At 53.2% G+C, this 24,017-nt stretch overlaps 9 protein-coding genes across 9 annotated transcripts; 3 read left to right on the top strand and 6 right to left on the bottom strand.

Moving 5' to 3' along the window:
• Positions 1–310: 310 nt before the first annotated feature.
• CH63R_13861 (Nacht and ankyrin domain protein) lies at positions 311–2,237 on the top strand (the record flags this gene model as incomplete). Its single annotated transcript, XM_018308835.1, has 3 exons — positions 311–576; positions 635–1,417; positions 1,475–2,237. 3 exons carry the CDS (start codon positions 311–313, stop codon positions 2,235–2,237), a joined length of 1,812 nt encoding a protein of 603 aa, XP_018151153.1.
• Positions 2,238–2,452: 215 nt separating this feature from the next.
• On the bottom strand, positions 2,453–3,530 carry CH63R_13862 (Inosine/uridine-preferring nucleoside hydrolase; the record flags this gene model as incomplete). Its single annotated transcript, XM_018308836.1, has 2 exons — positions 2,453–3,353; positions 3,421–3,530. 2 exons carry the CDS (start codon positions 3,528–3,530, stop codon positions 2,453–2,455), a joined length of 1,011 nt encoding a protein of 336 aa, XP_018151154.1.
• Positions 3,531–4,257: 727 nt separating this feature from the next.
• Positions 4,258–4,977, bottom strand: CH63R_13863 (DJ-1/PfpI family protein; the record flags this gene model as incomplete). The annotated part of the gene is made up of 1 exon (XM_018308837.1): positions 4,258–4,977. The coding sequence occupies one exon, from the start codon at positions 4,975–4,977 to the stop codon at positions 4,258–4,260; it is 720 nt and encodes a 239-aa protein (XP_018151155.1).
• A 561-nt stretch (positions 4,978–5,538) lies between these two features.
• Positions 5,539–7,430, bottom strand: CH63R_13864 (Catalase; the record flags this gene model as incomplete). Its single annotated transcript, XM_018308838.1, has 6 exons — positions 5,539–5,612; positions 5,674–6,172; positions 6,240–6,527; positions 6,601–6,738; positions 6,832–7,340; positions 7,400–7,430. 6 exons carry the CDS (start codon positions 7,428–7,430, stop codon positions 5,539–5,541), a joined length of 1,539 nt encoding a protein of 512 aa, XP_018151156.1.
• Positions 7,431–10,520: 3,090 nt separating this feature from the next.
• Positions 10,521–12,460, top strand: CH63R_13865 (SMG1 protein; the record flags this gene model as incomplete). Its single annotated transcript, XM_018308839.1, has 4 exons — positions 10,521–10,569; positions 10,627–11,771; positions 11,834–12,170; positions 12,252–12,460. The coding sequence occupies 4 exons, from the start codon at positions 10,521–10,523 to the stop codon at positions 12,458–12,460; spliced, it is 1,740 nt and encodes a 579-aa protein (XP_018151157.1).
• An 803-nt stretch (positions 12,461–13,263) lies between these two features.
• CH63R_13866 (Mch2p) lies at positions 13,264–14,929 on the bottom strand (the record flags this gene model as incomplete). The annotated part of the gene is made up of 6 exons (XM_018308840.1): positions 13,264–13,684; positions 13,748–14,146; positions 14,205–14,329; positions 14,381–14,512; positions 14,566–14,663; positions 14,734–14,929. The coding sequence occupies 6 exons, from the start codon at positions 14,927–14,929 to the stop codon at positions 13,264–13,266; spliced, it is 1,371 nt and encodes a 456-aa protein (XP_018151158.1).
• A 1,645-nt stretch (positions 14,930–16,574) lies between these two features.
• On the bottom strand, positions 16,575–16,781 carry CH63R_13867 (uncharacterized protein; the record flags this gene model as incomplete). Its single annotated transcript, XM_018308841.1, has 1 exon — positions 16,575–16,781. One exon carries the CDS (start codon positions 16,779–16,781, stop codon positions 16,575–16,577), a length of 207 nt encoding a protein of 68 aa, XP_018151159.1.
• Positions 16,782–19,677: 2,896 nt separating this feature from the next.
• CH63R_13868 (uncharacterized protein) lies at positions 19,678–20,428 on the top strand (the record flags this gene model as incomplete). The annotated part of the gene is made up of 3 exons (XM_018308842.1): positions 19,678–19,827; positions 19,902–20,152; positions 20,224–20,428. 3 exons carry the CDS (start codon positions 19,678–19,680, stop codon positions 20,426–20,428), a joined length of 606 nt encoding a protein of 201 aa, XP_018151160.1.
• A 1,558-nt stretch (positions 20,429–21,986) lies between these two features.
• On the bottom strand, positions 21,987–23,924 carry CH63R_13869 (Major facilitator superfamily transporter; the record flags this gene model as incomplete). The annotated part of the gene is made up of 3 exons (XM_018308843.1): positions 21,987–23,126; positions 23,185–23,568; positions 23,649–23,924. 3 exons carry the CDS (start codon positions 23,922–23,924, stop codon positions 21,987–21,989), a joined length of 1,800 nt encoding a protein of 599 aa, XP_018151161.1.
• Between the last annotated feature and the right edge of the window lie 93 nt (positions 23,925–24,017).

A 24,017-nucleotide genomic window follows, 5' to 3' on the forward strand; every position in this document is an offset into this window, starting at 1 on the left:
CTGCACAGCAGCCAAGTCTACATCACCAACAACAATCACCAACACGCATTGTGTGATGGATATTATAACCAAGAAACACCATTTGGGGCTTGCCCCCCTTGACCAGATGTCGGATAACAACTCTTCATTAAGATTGAAAGCACCTCGCGCAAGAGTTGGTTGTTCCAGCATGTTCTCTTTTTCCATGTGATGATGGAGCCTGAAAATGGGTGTTCCTGTTGATAAAAAGCATCCCGAGCCCGGGCTATTCCCTGCTGCCCGTTTTAGTGTTGTTCTATTCAGCAAGTAGCAGCTGACAACAATATTGGATATGGACGTGCTTACTTTGCCTGCTGCTGCTTTCAGTCCCGGCGAGTCCTTTTACCAGGGCTTCACAACATGCACCATCGCCTTTGCGGTCTTGGTTGTTCCTTTCCTGCTCACTTATCTCTTCACTTACACTCGATTTGTTTTGAAAAACCAGAAACAAAAGAGCACCAGTACTCGCTCGTCACTCGTCCCTCCGTACTTCGTGCCTGGACTTGGGCATGCCTACTCCATCCTCTTCAACGCCGAAAACTTCCTCCGTTCTCTACAGTAAAAGCAATCCCGTCACCAACATCCAGTGAGGACACCTTGCTAACACCATTTGTAGAGTAAAAGCCAAGCATTCAGTACTCTCGCTCTCTCTGCCTCGGGGTTCGCTCTGCTATGTTCTTCCTGGCGAAGGAGTGCGGCTACTTTTCAAGGCGCCCCGAGATCTCGTACCGGTCCCGGGAATATTCGACGCCTTGACAATCTTCTTTGGGCTGACGCCGTCTGACTACCATGTGTTCAACCATGATCACATCTCGGCCTTTGAGGCAAACAAGGGGAATGAACACTCGACATCCCACCCAGACGAATCAAGACGAATTATGGAACACCAACGAAAGGACTTCGCCACCTTCTTGAACGGAGAGAATCTGAGACTCGTAATGGATAGGTTCTCGTGCAATCTCCGACAACAGTTCTGGCCCCGTCACCCTCCTCACCCAAGCTCGGACTTTGTAGACGTCCCGGATCTATACAAGTTTGTGCGCGACTCCCTTTTCAAGGCCGAGGTCGAGACACTTTACGGCAAACGCATCGTCATCGTCTGCCCCTCGTTCTGCGAAGACTTCTGGGCGTTTTACGACGCGTTCCCTGTGGTCTCGCGCGGTAGTCCTCGCTGGCTTTACCCCGCGGAGTACCACTCCAGGGACCTCATGCTTCGTAATTTGGACACCTGGAGGAGGTGGTGCAATGCCAACTCCCACCAGGACGACGAGGAGCCGGGCCATGCAGAGTCCAACCCGATCTGGGGCACGCGTTACGTGAAGAACATGGTGAGGCGATATGAGGGCCTGGGATTCTCGGATCACGGGGTTTCGAGTCTGCTGCTCGGTTTTCTATTTGTGTAAGCTGTGCGTGAATACCAACTGTTGATAATCTCTGGCTTACACTGCCACTTCAGAACGACAGCAAACACAATACCAGCAGCGGCCTGGATGATACTCCACACACTCCTCGACCAATCTCTTGTGGGTCGACTGAGAAAAGAGTTGTCGGTCGATTCTGAGACTTCAGAATTCCAAATCGACTACACGACGCTGTCATCGGCCCCGCTGCTGAACTCGGTTTACCGCGAGACTCTCCGTCTGCATGTTGCCGGGACCATTGGCCGTAAGGCCGTCAGCGCCGGAGTTCGCCTTCACGGGGACTCATTGTTGCCTCTTCAATCTGGAGCCACAGGCATGTCAGCAAACTGGCTCGGGGGGTTAGATGAATCTATCTGGAACACCGGCCGGATCATCAAAGGAGTCGCCGAGCACTCGCTCGAGTCGTTCTGGTCGGAGAGGTTCTTAGAATACCCAGACGACCCTACGAGTGGTCCACTACTGAAGCTTCAGTCATTTTACACCGCGAACAGAAGTTCCACGCAAGAGAAGCACGTCCGAGACGACTCCAAAGCTAAGTTGTCAAGCCCGGCGGCCCTTCGCGGCCATTTCTTCCCATTTGGAGGAGGCGCATGGCGGTGTCCAGGAGAGACTTTGGCCAAGAACACTATTCTGGTCTCGGTTTTTCTGCTGCTGAGGGATTTGGATGTTGAGATTTGCGACCCTGTGAGTGCGGCCAGAGCCAACTCGCGTCATCGGGCCATGCCGTTTGGAACACATGCTTTTGATAGACCAGTGCCTGTTCGGTATCGAAAGAGGTATTGCCACTCTGATTGTTAGACAATTAACACTGAGCCGCGTTTTATTGTTATCTAGCGAGGGAAGGAGTCCGAGCCAGCCAATGCAAATTCTTGTATGTTGTTTCATTATAAACCTGACCGGCGCCTTTTAAATCTGGACTCTTGGACTGGGACCGGCTGGCGCTACAACTACCCCTACAATGAATGGCTGCCAATATGAGAGACAAAGCAAGATAATATGCCAGGCCCATCTCCCTATACGTCTGTCTTATTGCCAAAAAGCAACGCCCCTTCCAGATAAAGCTTGTCGAGAGCCGCCGAGGCCGTGACATTGTCCACTTTCAGGTTCAACCAGAACTGGTTGGTGACATTCTTGTCAAAGATCCACTCGTTTGAGCCATTCGCAAAGACAAAGTTGCGGCCATAGTCGTTGCCGTACTCGAAAAGGTCCCCGACGCCCTGCATGGCATACAGAACCGTGAGAGGGTCCCACGACTGCCGGGGTCGGTAGAAGTTGTAGTAGATGTAGGCCTGGCGGACCGGATCCGACAGCGGGCCCTCGGCAAGGAGCCTGCCGCCGGACAGCACATCGCCGCCGACCTCGGTGCCGCAGAAGACGACGCGGCCCGGCCAGTTGTTGACGACGTGCGCGGTGCGCAGCGGGTCGTCCCCGAAGAAGTTGAACTCCCTGCCCGAGGGGTACCCGCCGCCCATGACGACCAGCTCCGCGACCTTGCTCGCGACGAGCGCGGGGCCGGCGAGGTCCGAGTGCGCGTCGGCCGTGGAGTTGAGCAGGCCCGAGAGGTTCTCGAAGAAGCCGATCGAGACGATGGTGACGGGCCCGTCCGCCTCGGCGAGGAGCTTGCGGTACAGCGAGACGGCGTTCCACGCGTCCTCCGCCGCCCCGAACGGGAGGGAGCCCCCGGAGAAGTGATACGATATCTTGCTCGCGTACTCTCCCAGGTCGTACGCGAAGGTGTCGAGGAAGCCCTCGTCGGTCAACGGCCGGCGCGTCCCTATGGGGACCGCGGGCAGGCCGTAGTGCGCGAGGATAGCCGACGTTGCGGTCACGGAGTAGGTCGAGGGATAGTTGACGTTGACCCCGAGCAAGTTCACGTCTGGGGACGTCGCGGCGAGGAGCAGCGCGGCGGTGTCACTAAAGACCCATTCGAGGTCAGGAATGTTATTATTCTTTGGGGGGCGGTTGCAAGGTTCAGACTGACTCGCAATCACTGAAGATGTCGGTGTCGATGATGATATTCTTGCGGGCTGCTGCGACGCATCGCGCCACGAGAGCCGCAAAAACGACTCGGGTGATACTTGCGGACATCATCGTTATGATCAAAAACCTCGAACCGGCTGTTCAAAATGGGTGTTGAAGACGTAGGGAGTGAACGGCAAAGACACCGGAACCGGTCTTGCGGTCTTTATCAAAGGCAAAAGAAGGACTTATCGGCTCCTATCTCTTCCCCGGGACTGTCTTTCAACGGTGAACCCGGGTAAATGTGAGCATGAACTCGACTGCCGGGCTCCACCGGTCTCCTAACATCGGAGTTGAGCCCTGGTAACTGTCTAGTCTCAAGGATCCCCCTGCACTAATCTGCTGTGACAAGATAAGCATGCCCCTTCAAAATGCAAGCAACGGTTCATCCAATACATCTCTCAGTTTTGATTCAACTGAGCTTGATTCTATTATCAGCTATTTTGTGCTCAGTTCAGAGGCCTCGGGTTTCCTTTCTTACTTTTTCCAGGTTCTGCCTCGTTCCCCGGCTGCAGCAAACCCACCAACGTCATTTCTTTGACTTTCAAAGCCAGTAGGGTAGGACAATTGAACAGGTTCTAAATCAGTCTGCTAACATTGGTTGGAAAACATGAACCGCGTCGTTGCTAGATGCGAAGAGAAGTACAAATTGCTCTGAAATGCTTCAAAATGCCAAATTTTGTGAGCTAGGTATGCAATCTTCCATTATCTGGAAGCAACATGACTGGAGTTGTATTGATGCCCATGCAGAATTCATGAAAAACGTAGGTTGACCAGCCGTAAACGCTTTCGCAGGAGCTCAGTAAGAGTCGTAGGAAGGGAAGACGTGGGTCGAAATCTGATTCCCCTCAGAGTCGTATCTCTTCGGGATGACGTTGAGCAAGCCACGGGAATCTCTGGGTTCGTAGTCCAGACCCATGGTCGCCAGCGTGAGAACCCCAACCCCATACGTCTCCTTGAACCATTGAGCCGTCATGTCCATGCCCGCGACGGCCCCTGCTGCCGTCCAGATATTTCCATCGACAACCCACTTGGTCTCGTCAGTCCATCGGACCTTCGGAAAGCGCTTCTTGATCCATCCCAGCTCCGCGTGATTGGCAGTTGCCTCACGGCCGTCGAGAACCCCGGCCGTGGCCGCCACGAAAGCGCCGGTACAGTTGGTGAAGAGAACCTTGCCGGCGTCGACATGCTGACGGATGTATTCCGCGTACTTGGGGTGCAACTCGAAGGTTGCCGGGTTGGGCCCGCCGAGGAGGAGGATGTCAATTTCCGGGGCGTTGTCGACTGTCGCCGTTGGCACGATGGAGACGCCAGCGGTCAACTCCACGGGGTCCAGACTGACTCCGATATGATGGAATTCAATCTCTGGTGCTGTGGCGACGACCTCGTCGCTCACGGGGTGGTACTCCCTGAGCGCTTTGGCGAAGAGCTTACTGCCAGAACTGAGCACATCCAACGGGCCTACAACGTCTATCGTTTGGTATCCGTAGGCCAGTGAGCCGATGCGAATGGTAGACATGATTGATATGAGGTGTTAATAGATTTGAGGGTCTGGAAATGGAAACGACAGTAATGCTGGCTGCGATGGGATCCGGTCGGAAGATGAACATCGTCCTGAAGAGGAGAGTTATACTTATAACAAAAGTCAATCTCCACAAGCTCATAGAGTCGTTCAGGTCATTGTAGCGATAACGAGTCAGCTCGGAACGTGTCGCCGCCATCCGTCACAAGTTCCGAAGCCGCCCGGAGGTTGGAAGATCCGGGATGGGCTCCAGCTACTAGCAGCCGTTTATACGTGACATTCCCGGCACTACGGCCTACAAGGAAATGGTCTTTGCACGGAATACGGGGACATTTAACGAACGTGCATAGAAGCTTGCCGAGATGAGCCACAAATAAGCTCCGACGCAGCCCGGCAATGAGTCTATTTTACAATCCGTCCAAAGGTCCGACTCACTCTACCGGGCATCCAGCACAATTGAGAGCCTCGTTGTTCCATGGGACGATTTGCTGATGTAAACGTTTCCGGCATTGTGCTAAACTACAGAAATGACGCCTGACTTTGACCTAGAGATCCCATTCAACGCAGCTTGGCTCCGAGAACCGCGGCACGAATTCTCTCCCCGAGGTCCTGATCAACTCTGGCGAAAATTCCTGGCAGCACCCATGGTTAGTAGACTTTTCTTCTTTGCAATCAGTCCGTCGGGGCACTCACCGAAAGCTTTCTCGTGCACCGCTGGAGCTGCACCACCCATGTGCTGGGCGACGTTGTGCACCAGCGCCTCCTGTTCTCCCGGCTGCTTGCCGAGGACTTCCCAAAAGGCTCGAGCCTGCGCGAAGTCGTCGTCGACAACTTCCGAGGTGAAACCGCATACGTGTCCCACCCAGTCCTCGTGGCCACCAATTGCGTAGCCGCTCGCGCCATGACTGCCGACGTAGTTGACCGGCTTCAAGTCAGACCGCACGTAGTTCGGGTCGGCTCCGTAGTTGTCGCCAAAGGTCATGAAGCCGTCTCGCTGATAGGGGCAGTAGACGGGGGATACCGCCCGGTTACAGGGAAGCTGCTGGTAGTTGACTCCGAGTCGGTAGCGGGCGGCGTCGTTGTAAGCGAACATGCGGGCCTGGAGCATGGGGTCTGCAGAGGGCGCAAATCCACGGACCATGTTGGACGGGGAGAATGCGGCCTGCTCAATGTCGGCAAAGTAGTTCGAAGGCTTCAAACAACTATTAGCTGATTGATCTCTGGGCATTTCATTTTTTGGAATAATAGTCAAAGCTCACGTTCTTGTTGAGTGTGAGCTTGCCCACAGGGATTAGAGGGTAGTCGGAGTGCGGCCAGACTTTGGTCATGTCAAAGATGTTCCAGCGATATTTCTCTGCATCCTGGGGCTCCATGATCTGAAAGAACACTGTCCACGAAGGGAAGTCGCCCGCTTCGATAGCTCCGTATAGGTCAGCGGTATGGTAGTCTGGGTTCTCGCCGGCAAGCCTGACCGCCTCGTCTTGCGACAAGTTTTGGACGCCCTGGTTTGTTTTGATGTGAATTTTTACATAGTGGAATGTGCCGTCCTGGTAACAGTCAATAATTGCCCAAAAGATGAAGGTTTGGCACATTGAAGAAAAAAAATGCACGACTACTTACGTCCTTCGTAAGCTTATACGTGTGTCCGCTGTAAGAGTTCAGGTGTCTGATACTCTTGGGGGTGCCTCGGCCGCTAAAGAGATGCATGAGGGCATGAATACCCTCCTGGTTGTTGTTGTGGAAACTAGAATGGTCAGCCTGGAAATCAACAACGCCACCAGGTTCACCTACTCCCAGAACTAGTTTACGATCAGTAATTGCGCTCAACGCTCATCTGAAGGATATACATACCATGGTTGCATCTGTCACGTTTGTGCGTGGGTTCCTCTTGTGCGAACGGTTGAGAGACGGAAACTTGATCGGGTCACGGACGAAGAACACAGGCTGTCTAATCAGTTTCACCTTCAGGAGACTGAAGAAGGGCTGTCGGCTTACAATATCGTTGAAGACCCAATCCTGGTTGCCCTCTTCCGTGAATATCTTCATGCCCCAACCCCGAACGTCACGCACGGTGTCGGCGCTTCCTCGCTCGGGCCCAACGGTTGACACCCGAAGGAGAACCTTTGACTTCGTCCCGATGCCACTGAGGAACTTGGCGGACGTGTGCTGAGATACATCATGGGTAACCTCGAACTCGCCAAAGGCCCCGGCAGCTCGGGCGTGGACAACACGTTCCGGGATGCGCTCGCGGCTGAAGTGCGCCAGAGTCTCGATCAGCTGCGTGTCTTGCAGCAGCATCAGACCCTTGATTGAGTTGCCGCCAAAGTGCTGAGCGGTTGTCGGATCCGCGTAGGGGACGCCTGGAGTAAGGTGAGCAAGCAAAAAAGAGAGCAAGATTGGTAGAGAGAAACTTTCATACCCTCGGCGAGAGTGTAAGTGGGAGCGGCCATTGTTCCGGCTTGTTCTACTCAACTAGGATCGTGGGAGATTGTGAATAAATGAGACTGATTAAGAGTGATTAAGTTGGTGAGCCTTTTGACTTCTGCTAAGCGATAACGTGTAGTATGGCTGTTTATGTGATCTCATTTTTGCCAAAGAAATCAACAGCTTATGTACATTGACTGAGGAGGATATGTCGACTGGCCTGGATGAGGTCATTTCCAAGTTTGTTAGGCTCTCAGCTGTGGCTTGTGGATCAGTAACGGGCTCGTTCATGGGTAAGTCAGCGTGTCTTACTGCCGCACTGCCGCGGTGCCGTACTGCCGTGTTGTCGGGGCCAAAATAAATTCGGCATTCTCAGTTTTATCGGAATAGCTACAATGATTGATATGGGCCATGAAATACCTGTTGCTGTGAACTCCTCAAGCCGCCAGAACGGCATGTGCTCCGAGCAGGCGGGATTCGGCATGATACGGCACAGAGAAGCGTGAGCTTCAAGATCGTAGTCGACAAAATACTACATCGTCGTTTGGTGTACTGAGTGCGAATTGAGTAAGTCAAAGCACCCACTTTTGGGCCACCCCCACATATGGGCCACCCAAAAATGAGGGTATTCCCATCGACACCAGTATGTTCAATTAACTATTGACTGCACCTAGATGCCACCACAATACAGCTTTCAGCCTCACTAGGTAAATCAGCCTCGCTGGACTCATCTGTGATATCCTCTTTATCGCCAGCCTCAACCTGAGCCTTCTGGATGTCTTTGATGTTGGCGAACTTAGTGTTTGGGTTGATCTGAACTGCCTTCCTTTTCCTTACTGCAGTGTTGGTAACTTGGGCCTGCAGAAGCTCCAGCTTATGCTGGGCAGTGGCCAGCTCATAGGCCTGCTCGCTGAAGCCTTTTTTCACCTTCATGAAAAGGAGGCGTTGGGTATGCGCATCATTATCCAACTCTGTGAATAGCTTCAGTTGGCCAGACAGATCCTTCATCTTCCTTGGCGTCGACCATGCCACTGCAGACGACGCAGATGCCCATCCTTCAGCTTCCTTGCCCCTAGACTGCCCTTTGCTGACCTGATCTGACGATGCTGATGGCTTTGGTGTTGTTGGGAGTAGGAGGGAGCTCATCAGAGGCTTCGCCATAGAGACAGGCCATAACCCTGTCCATTTCCAACCACTTCTGATGTTCTGCATCGTCATACCTGCAAGGGCAGCCTTATAATAACAGCCTAGGAAGTTCCTCTTGCCTACAATAGTAGAGTCATTCCATAGACTAAGGTATCCAAGCTCCTTCCTATAGGCTGCCTTAAGAGGGCTGAAGACTGCTTGATCAAGTGGCTGGAGGACATGGGAGGTGTGTGGCGGTAAGAACAATAGATGGATGTTGTTTATATAGCACAACCACATAAAGTCAGTCGTTGTGTGGCTCCCATGCCCATCCAGGATCAATAGTCTAGCCTCCTCCTTATCCCCCTTGCCCTGAGGGACAGTCTGAGGGATAAACACCTTCTGCAGCCATTCAACTGCAGTAGCATCTGTTGTCCAGCCATTTTCAGTTGCTGTGAATTGCCAGCCTTCATAAGGGCTAAGATCTAGAGGAAACCACTGCTGCTGGACTGTCTTACCCTTATCTATAATAAGGGGATGAAGTCTGTGGCCTAGGGCAGAGATGCATTCAATAATAGACACCCATGCCCTTGATCCAGGCTGTTTCTTGCGGATAGACTTCGCCTCAGACATCCCCAGCACCAGCCCATTAGATCCCTGGCCCTCAAGGATACCAGTCTCATCCATGTTATATCTGTTGGCTGGTTTGATGCTGATGATCTCTGGTATGGCGAGATGCTTGAACCAGTCCCTGATGACCTCAGTAGATGCCCCATTAACACGTCTTGAATCAATAGGGCAACTTCTCTTGACCTTGACTGATGGATTCCTCCTTATAAAGGCCTGGACCCAGCCTCTCCCTATAGGTTGGGTATCCCCTATGGCATGAAGGATTCTTTCTGCAAAATGCTTCACTTGTTGATGGGTTGGAGGAAGCCCAAGGGCATGCTGGATTCGCACCCATTCAGCCAACTTGGCCTCCTGGCTCACTGTGAGCCTCTGCAGGTCAGAAAATGCTGCTGCCCTTGCCTGGGTGCCTTGAAGACGATGCTGAAGGGTAGACCTTGGCACACCATACTGCTGGGCAGCCTTCCTGACACTCTGACCGTTCGAAATGGCCTCAAGCGCTTGATTGACTTCATTTTCTGTATACTGGCTCATAATGCCTAGAATAAGGTGCCCTAAAAAGATGAGGCCATTTGCATAAGGTTGGAAAAAGATGTGATAGTTTGAAGTTGGAGGAGGATGAAGGAGGAGGTTGGTGATGAGGCATTTTTGGGTGGCCCATATGTGGGGGTGGCCCAAAAGTGGGTGCTTTGACTTACTTCGCCGAGCTTGTGGTGAAAGATGCCGAGACAGCGAGCTACGCCCGAGAGCGGATCCGACCTGGTCGGAGCCGAAAGCCGGACCCTTCGCGCGTCGGCCCGGGTGCGTCGTCCTAGGCAGAAAACGAGTGGTAGTTTGGAGCCTCACTAATGGATATTGCCAGTGTGGTGATTTGCCGAGCCCGAGTCTGTGTCATCAAGTCCATGTGGGATTTGTTGAGGTGGATGCGGAGTTCCGCCGGAACATGTCATCAATCGGCGCCCTATGGATTCGCGAAGCACAGAAGCCACTTCCGGCGGTATGGCTTTGTCTCAAAAGAAGCCCGAGATCAAGGTGCTGACGTTGGTCAGTTACGAATGACGTTTATTGATGACTGCGGGACCTCATGAGGCTGACACTGTAGATACAACCTTGGCCAATCGGCACTTCGGAATGGTGTGTCTTCGGCATCAACAGCAACATGGAGGTTGACGGCATTGCCGAAGCTTTCGCGGGCGATTCTAGAGACAGCTTGAGGCTCGAATGAAGTCAAAGTACAAAAGAAACCAAAGTTCGCAAACAATGAGACCCTATCCCAAGACATCAAATCATTACCAGCAGCATCAACATCTTTCACACAACACTTCCCTACAACCTTTAATCTAATTAATCCAACCTCATCCAATATGACTACCATCGATAGCACCAAGGACTTCGACTTCATAGTCATTGGCGGTACGACGGCTCATCATGTAGATCTTCAAATGAATCATCTTGCTAACAACATTCTAGGTGGCACGGCCGGCTGCGTTGTCGCTGGACGCTTGGCCGAGAACCCCAATGTGAACATCCTCATCATCGAGGCCGGCGTCAGCAACCCGAAAGACAACGAAGCCATCACGACGCCCGCCCGAGCTTTCGAACTCAGAGGCAGCAAATGGGACTGGGGCTACAAGACGACCATGATCGACCGTCCCGAATACACTCGCATCGAGAAGCCCAACACCCGCGGCAAGGTTCTAGGCGGCAGCAGCTGTCTCAACTACTACACTTGGATCCGCGGCAGCGCGGCCACTTTTGATGACTGGGCTCCCTTCGGTGGAGATGAGTGGACATGGGCTGGCTGCAAAGAGTACTTCGACAAGCCAGCCACTTTCCATGACGACCAGGGCCTCTTCCCCAAGCACTTGCAGCACATCGGCACTTCAGGACCCATCCATGTATCCCCTGCCGAGCTCGTCGCTGAGGCCGCTCCCTTCCGTGAAGCTCTGAAGAAGGCCTGGGTCAGCAAGGGTGAGAAGCTGAACGATGAGATCTACGACGGCGAGATGCAAGGCCTGGCCACCGCCGTGAGCTCCATCTACAAGGGCACCCGGTCCTCCAGCTGGCTCTTCCTTGAAGGCAAGAAGAACGTGACTGTTCTGGGCCAGACAAACTCTAGGCGGCTCATCATTGAAGACGGCCAGGCCGTCGGTGTTGAGGTCATCGGACCTAATGGCGAAGACCTCACTTTCCGGGCCAAGTACGAGGTCATCGTGTCGTCGGGCGTCTACGAATCACCCAAGCTCCTGATGCTCTCCGGCATTGGTCCCAAGGAGCACCTCGATTCTTTTGGAATTGAGACGATCGTAGACTCACCTCACGTTGGTCAGAACCTTCTTGACCACCCCATCATGCCCCACGTCTTCAAGCTCAAGGACGGTTATGGCCTCGACCAACATCTCCTACGTGCCGGTCCCGAGAGAGATGGCGCAGTGTCATCTTACCGCTGGAAGCACAAGGGCCCGTTGAGCAGTGGGCTTCTTGAGCTAGTCGGGCTGCCTCGTGTCGACGACCGCCTCAAGAACTGTCCAGAGTATATCGAGTACCTCGAGCAGAATGGAGGAGTCGACCCCTTCGGCCCTGGCGGCCAGCCTCATTTTGAGATCGACTTTGTCGTAGGTGTATCCCCACCAGAATGCTACCCCTGACTCCCGATGCTGACACAACATGCCTCCAGCCCATGTTCTGCGATGCGTTCCAGTGGCATATTCCCACCCCGCCCCAGGGTGACTACTTCACCGTCATCGTCGATCTGCTTCGCCCCCTCTCTCAAAACGGCACCGTCACGTTGAACTCGACCGACCCCCTTGAGCAGGCGAAGATCAACATCAACTTCTTCTCCAACGATCTCGACCTCATCGCCATGCGCGAGGGCGTCCGCTTCGTTGACGACATCGTAATGAACGGAGAGGGCATGAAAGACATCATCGAGAGCGACTACCCGTGGCCCATGCCCCGCAACTCGGATGAAGCCATGATCAAGATGATCCTGGAGCGCTCGCAGACCGGCTTCCGTAAGTCTTCTTGCCACCATCCTCTCGCATTGTTTCTTGGATCTCTTTATAACGTGATACTGATACTTGCGCGATTGTCAGACCCCTGCGGTACCACCCGTATGTCGCAGAACATCGGACAGGGCGTCGTTGACGGCAAGCTCCGTGTCCATGGCGTGGACAGGCTCCGAGTTATCGATGCTTCCGTCTTCCCAGTCATCCCCGATTGCCGTATCCAGAACGCTGTCTACATGGTTGCCGAGAAGACCTCGGACATGATTAAGGCTACTTACCCAGAGCTGTATAACTAGGGCAGACTGCCACCACTCTTTGGCTCGTGGGGTCCATCGACTTTCCGCCCGATGAATGAATTATATAGATTGCGTTTCCTTAAAGCAAAATACCAAATAGACTTGACTTGATTATCAAATATCTCCTTTAGATGCCGGAGACTTGGTGCTCACCATAGATGACAAAAAAGTAAAACTCTGCGCTTGACGAAGAGCATAGAGGCTGTGTTTATCCTGAAGCTCAGTCAACATCAGGCAAATTAGCAGCTTTGTTAAAATGCCAAGTAAATTCCACGAAAGAAAACGCAATGAAGTTTACGTCCGGGGTTGTTTGAGTGTATGTGTCATTCAATGTATGGAGTAAGTGACGATTCTTGAGAAGGAACGCTCACCAAAGAGTACAGCGACTTCTCTGTATGATGAATCATCTATCGAGAGACTGCTGGAATGTGAGATCTAATCAACACTTCGTTTCTTATTAAGGCCATACATCAAACCCTTTGCCTACTATGAAGAGCATTAAAGCACAATGCACCTCCAAACTTCCATGACAGGTGGTTTTCGCTCATGTTTAACTTTTCCGTGACACCACCATAGGTTTCTCAAAATTTTCCTTAAGTTAACAGAAAGACTATGACGGTCTCAGATGCTATTTTAAATTCCCAAATAGCTTTTTCGATTTTTTTAAAAATAGCAGTTGTAACGCTGAATTTACCCCCATGGGTGAGAGATAAATTTGTTGACCATGATGTTGACTGGGGCAATATCACATCTAGGTCAAATATTCGAAGTCCTTGAAAATAAATCAAGAGACTATGCTTTTTCTACATTACCTTCCGCTTTCGTAACAATCCAAAAGCTCCTAAAGTTGCCGCCGTCATCGTGGTACCAACAAGAATGATAAAGGCGCGCCACTTTCCAGAGCCGTATCCTGGCTGCACCCCAATATGATCGCTTCGTTCCAACACAGCGGCAGCTATGTAACCCGAAGCAACACCGATTACACCTCTCGTGAACAGCAAAATGCCCGAGACGAACGTCTCCTCAGCTGTGCGGCCGGGATCGTCCACAACGACAGCGGCCATGTGACTGCGTAGGACCATGAAACTGAAGGCAAATGCACCGAACAGAATGGAAGCAATGACCATGTTCCAGTAGAGCTTACCCAGACCCCAGATCACCAAGACCGCAAAACTGCTGACTAGAGTGCTGAGCAGCATGGGTATCAACGGCCCGATCGCATCCCTATGCGGACATTTTGTTAACACACTGGTTGTCATATGAGAGAGTCTACGAAAGAAGGCTTACGTCAGGGCTCCAAGTGAGATTTGGCCAACAATTCCAGACAGAGAGAGGAACGTCACCAACAAGGCCCCCTTTTCAGGGGAGACTCCCAAGTCGCTTGCGTAGCTGGGTAAATAGTTGGCTGGAAGATTGTTCGCCAGACTCTGCAGGATCATCGAGAAGACGAAGAGCCAGAAAACTGGACGATTGAATAGTCTTCGCAGAGAAGCCGGCTTTTGAGCTGCGGTTGTTGCTATCTCCTCCTGGTGTGTACGCCGAGAGCGAACACATATGATGCCAAGAGAGATGACAACGGCAGTGAATACAGCCCACCCGATAAGAGTTGTGCGAGGTCCGAAACGCTTCAGGAGGACGGAGAATATGGGCGAGAGGCCAGCCGCAGCAACATTTGGGGCACCGAAACTGCAGATGGAGATAAGCCGTACGCTTCTTTCTGTAGATAGTTTGCTGTATGACTCACAAGATGCCGTTGGCGATTCCACGTCTCTTGGAAAACCACTCGTCCACAAATGTCAAGCAGGGCGCAAAGAGCAGCCCGCTTGACATGCCATACATGAGACCCTGAGTCATGATGACTTGCACTGCCTACAAAGCTGTAAGGATGGATCTCTTTTGACGGTCAGACAGAATACACACCGAAGTAGAGAAAGCAGCGCCGAGAGAAGACGCCACTACCAAAATCATACCACTCCACATCATGTAGAATCGGTATCGAGGGTCTGTGCCAATGATTCTGAGTAGGAAAGGGGGTAGGGTTTGCAGCAGACCCTTTGACGGATAAGTTTTCAGGCATTGGTACAGAAGCTTTAAGTGTCACTCACCACGACGAGGAGACCAGTGGATGCGACCAGCTGGTTCCCTTCGAGGGGGGGCGTTTTGAAATAGTACTCTCGAAAGACCCCTTGGGTAGCACCAAAGCCTGGTTACGAGGACGAGGGGTTCAGCGAAATGGTTCAAAAGAACTGGCAAATAGAAACACGCTGACTCACCCCAAGTAGCCATGGCGATGGCCGAAACAGCCACCAGGCTCGTCCAAGCAGCCCTGCCATGGTCCTGAGGAGGGAGTTCTCGGCCAGATTCATAGCCCTCGTCTTCAGACAGCGGGAGATGTCCAACGACTGGCGTCACGTTTGCCGTCTTACTGTTGGGATCCAGGTCTGGCTGCCTCTTTCCAATCGACATCATGGCCACTGTTGAAGACTATTCGAAACTCTTTGAACAATGGAGTGCAGAGAATCAGAAAGTTTGTCTGAATGGTAGAAAGGCCAAGTACAAATGACGATCAAGAAGGCAAGACAATGGTGAAACTTTGAGAAGACATTCAACGGATGCCACATTTCCCTCTCTTCCACCATGCAATGCAAGCCTATACCCGTTGTGGAAGTGCTGGAAATACTCATCAGTGCGAAGGATGCGTCTAGCCCAAGTATCATGCATAACCGAAGGCCCCAAAGCAGGTGCTAAGCCCGGCGCGATCCGAGACGCTGGCTCTGCTGCCTAGCAATCATGATTACCCTACCAGTACAGAGCAAGTCTTGAAGCTGCTAAGCCCGATGTGACCCGGAAAAACAGCCGAACATGCGGCCCATCCAGTGGTACTACAGGAGGTTGGGTTATTGAGCACTCATCGGCAGCGGAAGTCGGTGTGTGATTTCATGATCGGCTCTCGGTCGTCAGCGGTTATGGTCAGTTCTAGCGAGACAGGTTAGCCGGCCAGCCACGTCCAGCAAAAGTACCATTGTGGTTGGGCTATTGACAGAAGTGTGGCCAACAAGCCCCTTTCTGTGTCTTCATTGACCCGGCCTATTCAGAAAATGTGCTCACGACCTGTCTACGCCTGGTGGTTCAATATTCATGAACGGCTAAGAGAGACGACCTCTCCTAGAATGGCCGTCATTGAAGATGTCCGCCTGGCAATTCCTGTGATAAGAAAAACGATGCAACTCACTTAACATCTTGACATCGGCACCTCAACGAACATTTGTCTTCAAGGTCGCCCTCGGGACATACGAGGGAGATAGAACCACGACACCAGCTCAAGCTAGACGCAGGTTTCCATTCCTGCTTTTCGACTATGGCCCTCCTCGACTACCTCTTTTCATCCACAAGCTATGTGGTCAACTTGTCCAGCTGAAGTCAGAGGGTGTGACCCGTAATAACTCTGAAACGAGGTTTGTGGACTATAAAGGGCGAGAAGCCCACAAAATGATCTAAGAGCACTGTGAGGAACATCAAAAGCATTGTGTCTTGGTTGAGTCTGTGACTCTCTGACCGGTTGCGGACGTCGCCGTCTGCCCCAAGATGAGATTTTGCGGCCCTCGCTCTCACCGTGGCCCACGGTGAGGATGTAATAACCTGTGCTGAGGCCGGTTCGCAATCCTGCAGCACGGTTGCATCGGATTTACACAGGGGGTTCGGGAAGAAATGACTGGAAAATCAAAGAGGTGTTGACCAAGGTACTGCTTCAATACCTGCTCCTCAAATCCAAAATCTGCAAAGAACGTAGGGGATCATATCAGGGCAGACGAATCCTGAGCTTTCAAGTGACCAATTAGTACTCTAGATGCGCAAGAATGATTTCACACATTCCTCCCAGTGCAACGCAAGCGGAGTTCAACTATCACACCCCGACTCTACGCTGGATCAACTCCATACTTATGCAGATTTAGTAGCAGTTGCTTGCAGCGATTGTGGAACAGCAATGATGGGCAAGCAATCGTGCACATCGATCGACTTGCCACGTCCACTCACTCACGGTAATCCCCAATGCCAGCAATAAGATACATACCGCCAATCCTTTAGGGTGCGAGGCTGTGTGGCACTCGCGCCCTCAACTGAGGTCACAGTTTGAGAAAAACACGCAATCCTCATCTTGAACCAGCAAAAGTAACGCTGCGGCGTGCGGCTTCCTTGCATACCTATTGTTTGCCACGTTCTCTGTGGGGTTTGGGGAGTCGTAGTTGTCCTGGACGCACTTGATCCGGAAGTTTTCGGTGGTAGCATCGGCCAGGACCTGCTGGCCGGCGACGAAACACATGACCTGCAGGGCCGAATCACCGTTTTGGAGAGCTTTCACTATGCGGATGTTGTCCGCGTGGATCTGCAGCAGACGATCCGAGTTGGCACCCCCGGCTTCGAGATCGTCAGGGTCAGGGTTAAGACGGAGGGTGGATCGACATCATGATCTTGGCGGCCCCAACTTGACGCCGATTGTCGCATCGCTTTTTGGTCTGGATGCGTGCCTGAGTGCGGACGCTATCGATGAGTGTGTCCTAAGCCATATCGGACTCGGCGCCCCAGTTCTTCGTGTAGTAGGGAATTCAATTCTTATTAGGCTCGCAAAAGTCATCATCCGTCTTTTCAAGTAGAGTGGCGATGAGCTCCGGAATCTCGGGGTCTTTGTCCATGGTTGGAGATGTTGACCTGGCGAGCGAACTTGAGAGAGGGCGTGGCTATGGTTTCGCTAGTTTTGAGAGGCGACATGGATTGTCTCCTGTCAAGGTTCAGCCCCCGCGTCTCGCTTCCTCTTTCTTCATCAAGTGGACGAACTCGGACGTTCCATGCACATTGGTGGGATGGATTGAAAGGTAGCCTTAGCCAGGCCCTGCTTGCCCACTGTAACCACACATGTTTCTGCCGCGGGCCGTTAGATCAGCTCGTGGTTCGTACGGTCAAACGTTGGTTTTCAAATTTGCACGAAGACCAGGCTGTTCAGGCTCGTCGATGGCGGAAGAGGAGGCTGTTTTGAAGAAAGCTCCTGATGATGATCAACAGTTGAGGTGTATGTCCTTCCTGTTTTCTTGTTGTTATGACCCCGTATATCTCAACAGGCTCTTGGGCAGAAACGAGGCAACTTGAGAATTGCAGCAGCTGTTCGTGCGTACAGAAATTTAGCTCTGGTATCTCTAAAAGTTGACGCCTTCTGCGGGCGAGTTTCATCAGGTATGAAAACCGCTATGTCGACGGCGTGCGTTGAATATGGGTTCTACGAATGAACAAGAACGTCGCTCCCCAACTCCTCCATTCAAAATTCAGGGCACAATTAATAGTAAGAATTCGGACGGAAGGGTGTTGGGATTGGCTACCATAGGAGGAGGTCCTGCTGATGACGGTGCTGAATAAATCCAGATAGTCGTTGAAAAGAGAATTCTCCTAACTAAAGTACTGAAGTCTGCCACTTGCGGAACCTTCAGTCATAAGCATGGCTCGCCGCAATACACGACGAGCCAGTGACACGCTCCATAGATATATTCGCCTCTTTAAAACGACAGACACTGGTTAGCCGAGCCCGACCCGAACCCGAAACCACTGTAAGAGAAGAGCTCGCAATCGGGTAGTCGGGGCTGTATTTTATTACTGATCTGCAGGTCTTGCAAGCCCCTAACAGTGGTTCGAACCTTATGGGAGAAGCTTCAATGAGACTGAGGACCGACCTAGAACGTCAAATATCGGAGATGGCCTTGGTAACTAAGAGCTCAATCACGCGACCCGTGCTGTGCTCATGTATTCATTGAAAGATCACATGCTCCTAGAGCGGCAAATTTAAACATTTCTGCCGGTAGTAAACTATTTGCACCTCGTCCCCTCCAATTGCAGTATATCGTCCTGCCTCACGTGTTTGGGGTCCCGAAGATTTATCAAGCACTTCCAACGCAATTTGCCTACGCAGGAAGAAAAAAGTCCCGCTCACCTCAGCCACGCGAAACCTTGAAACTGCCCCAAATACGACCCCCAATTTTGCCAAAGTCAAAAAAAGGGCGTCTGACCAAGTAAATCGGGAAAGAAATCCATCGACCAAGACGAACTGCTCCAATCACAACCGCGGGCTAAGCTTTTGAGTCCCTGGAAAGCACGTTAGAAGAATCCGAAAGTCTGGAAGCAGCTCGGTGACGTGGCGCGGTTCCCATCCTGCACTGCCGGCGGCGTGGTGCCGTGATAACCGGGCTGTCCGGGGGGATCTTTCGTCACACAAATCCCATTCACCCACCTACCTAGGCTAGTAGTGCCTTTCTAGCAGTGAATCCTAAATCTCGGGAGTATGGGGAATGGCATGCTGCACAAATGAGCCCGACCGTTTCGCAAAGATGATGGGTAATACGAACAGGGGATTGCCGTCGACGAGGCAGCTCCACAATCCATCTTTGGGTCGTTGGTTTCCCATCTCCCGTAGGCACCCCCGGCTCGCACGAGTAGGCTGTCCTAATCATCCAAGTGAGATTGTCATATAAAGCATATGCCCAGCGCCATTTCAACTGGAAACCCTTCCCCGTCCCGTCCGCTGCCAAGAGAGTTCAATCATGATGACGACCAACGTTCCAGAGGTCCGCGTATTGTTCAGATGGCAGATGGCAGATGGCCCCAGCAATACACGTGTGGGAATCCCTTGGCGGCAAATCCAGTTGGCGGCTAGGCCGGCGTCCATGGGAGAAAACCTTAAACGCTTAAATGAACCCGCCAAAAACCGAGACCGACAGACATTCTTGGGAGGGAGACTAAAGGAGACCCACACGACTAGGAAACCGAGACCGACGGGCTGAATGCACTGCCCAGCAAGCCCGTCGAGACTGACGCCAGCGCATGCTGTGCTCGCGTTGGGCGTTTTTTGTCCTTGCCCATACCTTGCTACGGATGAGCAGGAGAATCAGAAACCCATCATAGTGAGATTTTTTGCGTGTTAGTCTGTGGTAGTTTGTAATTCGGAATTTCATATAGAAAGACAACTTGACTCCCCCCCTCTTCCGTTAATGTCCCCATAGTCTTGTCTTCAACTCAACTCATCTCAACTCCATCAAAGCATCCTTCCCGGGCCACGGCAGCAAAGCACAACATCTCACACCTCCATACGACGAAACCTAAGAACCGAAAATCGACACGGAAATAACCCCCCCTGAAAACCCTTGCCTAAGCCTGTCATGGATGCCAAACTCGCCAAAATGCCGTTGTTCGACAACCGCCACGTGTTCAAGGTGCAAATCCTCCAGATCATCGTCATCCACGTCGTCCTTGGCCTCTCCGGTGCCAACCTGATCCTCCGGTCCAAGGCCGGGCCTGTGACCCGGAACACGACTATGTCGTTAGCCATTGTAAGAAACCCGCAGAGTTCTGATCCGGGAGATAGAGAGAGAGATATTGGACGTGTCCATGGTTCGGGTACCAGAAAGCTAACGAGTCCGTTTCAAACAAAAAGGGGGCCAAGTCGATGGTATTCCTCGCCTACGAGATCGGCACCCAGCACTTCTCCAAGCTCCGCAGGTTCTCCAGCCTGAAGACCAACATGATCCTCAACGGCCTCGAGCCGCTGTTCTGGGGCGCCGTCGCCTTCATGGGCATCCAGGGGAACATCCAGCGCTGCAACGGCATCACCTGCACCCTCGGCTGGGTCATTGCCGGATGTGGTATCTTTCTCAAGTATGCATCGTCTGCCCTCTCTACTTGGAGAATTAGTGGGATAAATGCTAACCTGGATCTCGTTCTTGCAGCCTCCTCGCCGCCTACGTCGCCGTAGTATCGTACACCGACTTCCGCTTCATGAAGCGCACCGGCACGACCCGCGGCGTCTCGGTCGACCGCAACTACCCGCGGGCCGCGGAGGAGATCGCCTCGAATGGCTCCGTCGAGCAGCAGGAGACGACATCGCCGGCGAGGAAGACGGAGCGCGCGCACAGGGAGCAATGGACTCGTTAAGCGGAACCATGTTCGCGGGGTTCGACGGCCTAGATCGTCTTGCTGGCCGATCCGGGGCTGTCTGTGCCTCGAAAAGATTTGCATCATGGCTACGGGATAAATGGGGGATAACGGGACAAGCGGTGGAGGAAATGAGCCATGGCGTTTTGAGACTTGAACGGCGCATCGTCGTGGGGTATGAATTCTCTCCTTTTTGTGGGAGAGCATAAACGTAATGTTAGTTTGAGTATGTTTTTCTTGGTATAGCCTACAATAGAAGTTACGATGGAAACGCGACATCTGTTTCCCCTATTTCCCGGAGGAGCTCACCGTCTATCGCATCTTGACGCAGACTGTCGACATCTCATGCCCGAGAGGGGATACTCAACATCAGACCACAACTTCCACAACATGTTGTCGCCGAGCACAGAAAGAAGCGGTGACATAGAGAGCACTGCCCCGACGATGAACCGTGGGGCACAGCGACTTGTGTTGATCTCGGTGAAAATCTTCATTGGGAAGGGCGGCCTGACTTGCCTCAACGCAACATGAATAAACTCAGTATTCCATGAATTCTTATATGCCCGGCTGGTGCTCATCAAACTTCTTCGACGACCTCAGTGCTCAGTAGCAGTTTCAAAACATCTACCCTTCAACATTCCCCCCATTGCATCCAAAAGAGGTTGACTCGATTGCTACTCCGGCCCTTCCATCAAGCAGCGAATCTTGCCCCGAGCACGGATGAGCGTCCCTTTCCACAACGCGGAAGATCAGACGACGGCGGCGCCCAAAAGTCCGGACGATCAAACCCCGGCCCACGCGCCCAATCGCAATTAATCACCATCAGACGCACCCAAAATTCACTTTTTAAGAGGTTCTCGCCGATCCGATGCCATCCGGACCGCTTCCGGCTTTGCGCGTGCGGTTGTCCATGCTCCCCTTCCTAACACAACCTCTTGGCCTCATATTCGGAATCATGAGTCGCATCGTCTGTTTCTCTTAAAAGTCTTTCCGACTTTCCGGCTCTTGTCTGACCGTCAAACGTACACTTTCGTGAAACCACAAGACCAAGTGTCAGCTCCTCGGCGGCCACCTTGCTCTCCTGTCTTCCTGCTTCACCTCTCGACCAGGACGATGCTGCTAGAAGCCACACTCCCTATGAATCGTCACGATCAAGATGTGACACACAAAAAGCGACATTAGCATTCTCCATTACTCGCGTCTCCGAGTTATCCTTACAACTATATAGCTTGCGATGGTGTGCTTCTCCTATCGCTTCTGCATCTCTCCTCCCGCCACGACTTCAGCAACTATTCGCTACTAGCTTCCTTCGCCACAGCATACCATTCTACCCACTCGAATCGAGGTTCCAACCTCTCCAAAAAATAATTGCCCACTGGCTCCTGGTATCTTGAACAAAAGAAACCCGTGGACATATGCCCCTTGTCTGGAATCCCCACCCGTCTCCCCTGGTCTCTTTCGCGGCCGTTTCGATCATTAACACCATGAACCTCCTTGACATCGTCTTCACACATAACAACCCTCATTATCCAACATCCCATCCCCGAAAATACCCCTCTCAGTCCGTATCAAAGAAACTCCCCGCCCTCCTCAGCATACTCAGATCCACCAACCCCATCACCCGCCCGTCCAGTCCCCTCACGTAGTCGTCATAGAACCACCAGGCGCCGCACATCCCCGCCCCGACCAGGATCTGCGTGACCCCGAGCCCGACAACGATCGCTTTCAGCCCAGCCCAGACGACGACGGCGTTCGGCAGCACCATGACGAACACTCCAGCCAGCAGATTCCGCCAGCAAGCCACGCCGGCATGCATATCGGCCACGTTACGCAGGCAGACGCCCATGTTGGACGACGTGAACTGCGTCGAGCGCCAGATGACGGGCCGAACCGCGCCGTCGAGCACCGCGACGCCCGCCGCCAGGAGGCCCAGCAGGAACGAGAGCAGCGGGAACGACAGGCGCAGCCCAACGCCGTCCATCTTGAAGGCGTCCGCCGTGCCGGATGCCCCTGACGCGGACATGACGCCGTACGTCTCGAGGCCGAAGGCGAGGATGCCCGCGGCGGCGAGGGCCGTGCCGGCTGCCAGGATGCTGACGGTGTCGTAGGGCGTGTGATCGGCGGGCCGCTTGCGGTAGAATCCGAGCCCGCAGACGGTGACCACGGCAAAGACGAACGGTGCGGCCATGAGCGAGCCGATGGCGGACTCGTTGAGCATCCACGGCATGGGCGAGAAGAGAAGGGAGAGCGACTCGGTCAGGCCCCACAGCGCGCAGTACGGCATGAAGGTCACCACGACAAGAAGCAGCGTCGTCGGCGCGACAAAAGCGCGGGGCGCCTGCAGAAGAGTGGCAAGGTCTGGATCAACGGAGAACGAGAATGGCTTCATGGTTCGGAGGTATGCCTTGACGTTCTCCACGGACGGCTTGCCGAGGGGCTTCGGATACTTCGAGGTCCACGAGACGGAGGACGCCGGGGTCTGCGCCATGCTGAAGCTAAACCACCGTTCGAAGGATGTCTCGGGGGCGCCGAAGACGAGCAGCGGAACGGCGACGATCTGCAAGGCGTTGATGACCTCGAACTGGATGGTGAAGCGGGCCGCGTTGCGGGAGGCGAGGCCGCCGAGGAGGGGCGCGCCCCAAGTGGTAGCGACAGAGAGGAGGTTGTACGCCGTGATGCGGACGTTCCGCTCATGTTCCTGGACCTGGTCAGCACCCCACGTCAAGTAATCGGGAGCCATATGGAGGGAGACGTACAAAGTAGGTGTCCTGGATCGAGCCGAGAACTAAACTGTCGAACGCTCCCCAGCCCAGACCCTGGAAGACACGCGCCCCCATGCACTCCCCGAAACTGTTGCCCGCGCGCATGTTCCACATCGCGCCGATGAAGACTAACGCCATCGAGACGAGGTACACCGGCCTCTTGCCGTAGACCTTGGCAACCATGAGACCCAAGAGCCCCGTGAAGGCCGAGACGACGAGCGGCACGGCCGTCAGGGACGCGACGGCCGTGTACGAGGTATTGAATCTCACCGCGAGCACGCCGTTGACGCTCACGTACGCCGTCTTCATGCCCCCGATAAGCCCGACCGTCATCATGAGCGCGACATAGTTGAGCTCCTTCTTCCACTGTGGCCAGTTCTGCAGTGAGGGGGGAAGACGGCAAAGGTCAGCAAAGCATCCGATGAAAGGGGGAGGAAGCCTGAACTAGCGTCACCTACCAGGGGATCGTCTGGGTCGTCGGTCGGTTGGGGGCTCAGTTCCGTTTTCGAGTGTTTTCCCGTCCCGTACTTGATCCTGCGCGGGCTCATCGTCGTCGAGAAGGATAGTCGCTTCGTCGAGCTCGTCATGGGTCGGTATCCATCGTCCTTGGGCGGCGTCGGCGGCGGCTTCGTCAGGGATATCCTCCTCGCCGTCTGTTCTGGCGCCGCGTGGCTCTCTTTTGGTTTGGCCACCTCGACCTCTGCCTTTTCCACGTCTTTCTCCATGCTACTCATGATATTACCAACCCCGAATCGTCGATCGCTTCTTCGAAATCGTATAAAGGGAGCCCGGCTCCGGTAGGAATGAAAAGGACTGAACCAGCAGCG

The sequence above is a fragment of the Colletotrichum higginsianum genome, chromosome 10 (assembly GCF_001672515.1).
Source record: "Colletotrichum higginsianum IMI 349063 chromosome 10, whole genome shotgun sequence".
Classification (NCBI taxonomy): Eukaryota; Fungi; Ascomycota; class Sordariomycetes; order Glomerellales; family Glomerellaceae; genus Colletotrichum; species Colletotrichum higginsianum.